Below are 2,500 nucleotides of genomic sequence, written 5' to 3' on the forward strand. Positions count from 1 at the left end.
AGACTGGCTTCAGTTAATAACACGACCCAAAATAGAAGTATTAGACAGTCTGAAAAATGCCCTGTCACTGGAAAGAGAACTTGTTTAAACACACAAAATACATTTTGGTTTATGGGTGAAAGACAACTAGATTAGGACTGGATTATGTCAGGCCAAGATGTATCATTAGCCAGCTGTTTCACAAAAAAGATACTGTTCATTTCTTACAGAGCGCATTGATCAAAGTTCCGATTATATAAGAGGTTCAGCCACTCTAGCCAACTATACAGACATCACAGCCATGTTATCTCACGGATACAATGTCCCTAGGCATCTTTGCTAGTTCTTTTCAATAGTATGATAGCTCTTTTCAAGTTCAATATTAGAAGAGAGAAAACTAGATCACATTTAATGAGGGAATCACCTGACTAAAACCCCCCTTTATCTCTCGTGTGCTGGCGCTGAGAACTGAAGGGTCCTCTCCCACAGTGTAAACAGTGTCTCGAGTGACATAAAATACCTTATTGTATTAAATTATATTATATATTAAAGTCTTATTAAGTGAGTTCAGGTGGGAACTCAGCTGGCTGTGTTAGGAGTGAGTTTAAAGCAACGCTATGTAACAATTCCCCACTTTTTGAGATATGTCTTTATAAGCTGCTAGTTTTGATATTATCTCCAAATAAATTTTTTATGGTAGATTTTAATGTGAAGGACAGATAAAAAAAAAACGCCTGTAGTTCCCACCAGCCATGCAGGATGTGCAAAATGCAGTTCTGTTTTCCAGGATGGAACACCCCGTGAAAACGTAAGAAAATATTTCACTGTACAACATTGTCAACCACATCATCGCCAAAAAGAACACCATTTAGCATGTTTTCAAGCTTTTATCAGTACCGAATGGGCTATTGGTGGTGTTTGCAAGGTGAACTGGCTAGTTTTAGACCAAAACTCCTTCCTGCTGCAGTCCCTGCTGAGCAGAGACATTTATGCTGCCAGTCATGGGTCAGGTGAGGAGAGCAGAAACAGACACACGCAATAGACACTGAGGGAAAGTGTGTGTGTGTGTGAGTGTCTATGTATGCGTGTGTGTGTGTGTGTGTGTGTGTGTGTGTGTGTGTGAGTGTGAGTGTCTATTTATGTGTGTGTGTGTGTGTGTGTGCGTGTGTGTGTGTGTGAGTGAGTGTGTATGTGAATGTGAATGTGAATGTGAATGTGAGTGTGTGTGTGTGTGTGTGTGTGTGTGTGTGTGTGTGTGTGTGAGAGAGTGTGTATGTGTGTGTGTGAGTGTGTTTGTGAATGTAAATGTCTGTGTGTGCGTCTGTGTGTGCGAGTGCATTTGTGTGTGCTTGTGTATAACAGACTGTATGTCTGTGTGCTTGTAAGTCTGTGTGTGTGCTGCTCTCACCATGTCGTAGGCACTTAGCAGCTTGCGTGTGGCATCACTCTGGCTGCCCAGGGGCTCCAGGCAGGGGTAGCCATCCTTCAAGAGGAGCAGGGCACCGGGGGGACCGTCGGGGCCCTGCAGACGGGTGGCCAGGCTCTGCATGCACTGCTTCACCTTGGCCACTGGGGGGAGCCCACACTGCTCTTTGAAAGCCACCATTGCACTCTGGGCAAACGGGAACAAACGTGGATAGGAGAACTTCACTCACACAGTAATTGGCCATCATAAAACACACACAAATGAAAGGGTGATGGGCACAAAATACATCTAAAGGGTAAACAAAATGGTGTCTATGAAAGAGTGTTATGTGAGAACACATTCATTTGTGAGCCCCAAAACACATTTAATGTGGGAGGCAAAGAGAAGAGATGAAACCATGGAGGTGAAACCTTGGACTCGGATTAAACATTAAACATTAAACATTAAACATTAAACATTAAATTGAAATACATTGCAATGCTACACATGGAGTTGCCTTATACAGCACCCTTATTAGCTAACTATAAAAAGCCCTTACTGCACTCGCTGCCAGGGCTCGTGTCTATGAACTGTCACCCCTTCTGCACGATTTGAAACATGACTGCCATGACTGTTCCACGGCTCACTGACAGCTGGAGACATTTTCTATTTTCCACTTGCCAAAAACCCAAGAGTGTTATCTCTCTCTCTTTCTCTGTCTCTCTGCCTGCCTGTTTGGCTGTCTCTTTCTCTCTCTCTTTATCTCTCTCTTCCTCTCTCTCTCTGACACACACACACACACATACACACAGACAAACTCACAGAGTGGTGATTACCAGTGCACATCTGAGGACCTGCTGCTAGGGTGCTGTGAATTTGGTTCGCTAGGTGTGACCATTGCTCTTGTTTCTCTCTCCTGCTGGGTTCATGGATTTCTGTGTAATCCTTATTTTTCTTTCTCTTTGGCACACACACACACAGAGACACAAAGCCACAGAGACAGACACACACACACACACACGCACGCACGCACGCACGCACGCACGCACGCACGCACACACACACACACACCATGCCACATCTCCCCTCCTCTAGCTCTCCCTGTCTGTCGCTGTT

General features: G+C 44.4%; 1 protein-coding gene across 3 annotated transcripts in view; it reads right to left on the reverse strand.

Moving 5' to 3' along the window:
* The window catches only part of plcl1 (phospholipase C like 1), a 55,673-nt gene that overhangs the window by 2,320 nt on the left and 50,853 nt on the right, over positions 1-2,500 (reverse strand). For all 3 annotated transcript variants that reach the window (XM_012826576.3, XM_031585414.2, XM_031585402.2), the window contains exon 5: positions 1,388-1,591. In XM_012826576.3, the coding sequence (XP_012682030.1) occupies positions 1,388-1,591 (204 nt within the window). The remainder of the gene's footprint in view (positions 1-1,387; positions 1,592-2,500) is intronic.

The sequence above is a fragment of the Clupea harengus genome, chromosome 2 (genome assembly GCF_900700415.2).
Source record: "Clupea harengus chromosome 2, Ch_v2.0.2, whole genome shotgun sequence".
Taxonomy (NCBI): domain Eukaryota; kingdom Metazoa; phylum Chordata; class Actinopteri; order Clupeiformes; family Clupeidae; genus Clupea; species Clupea harengus.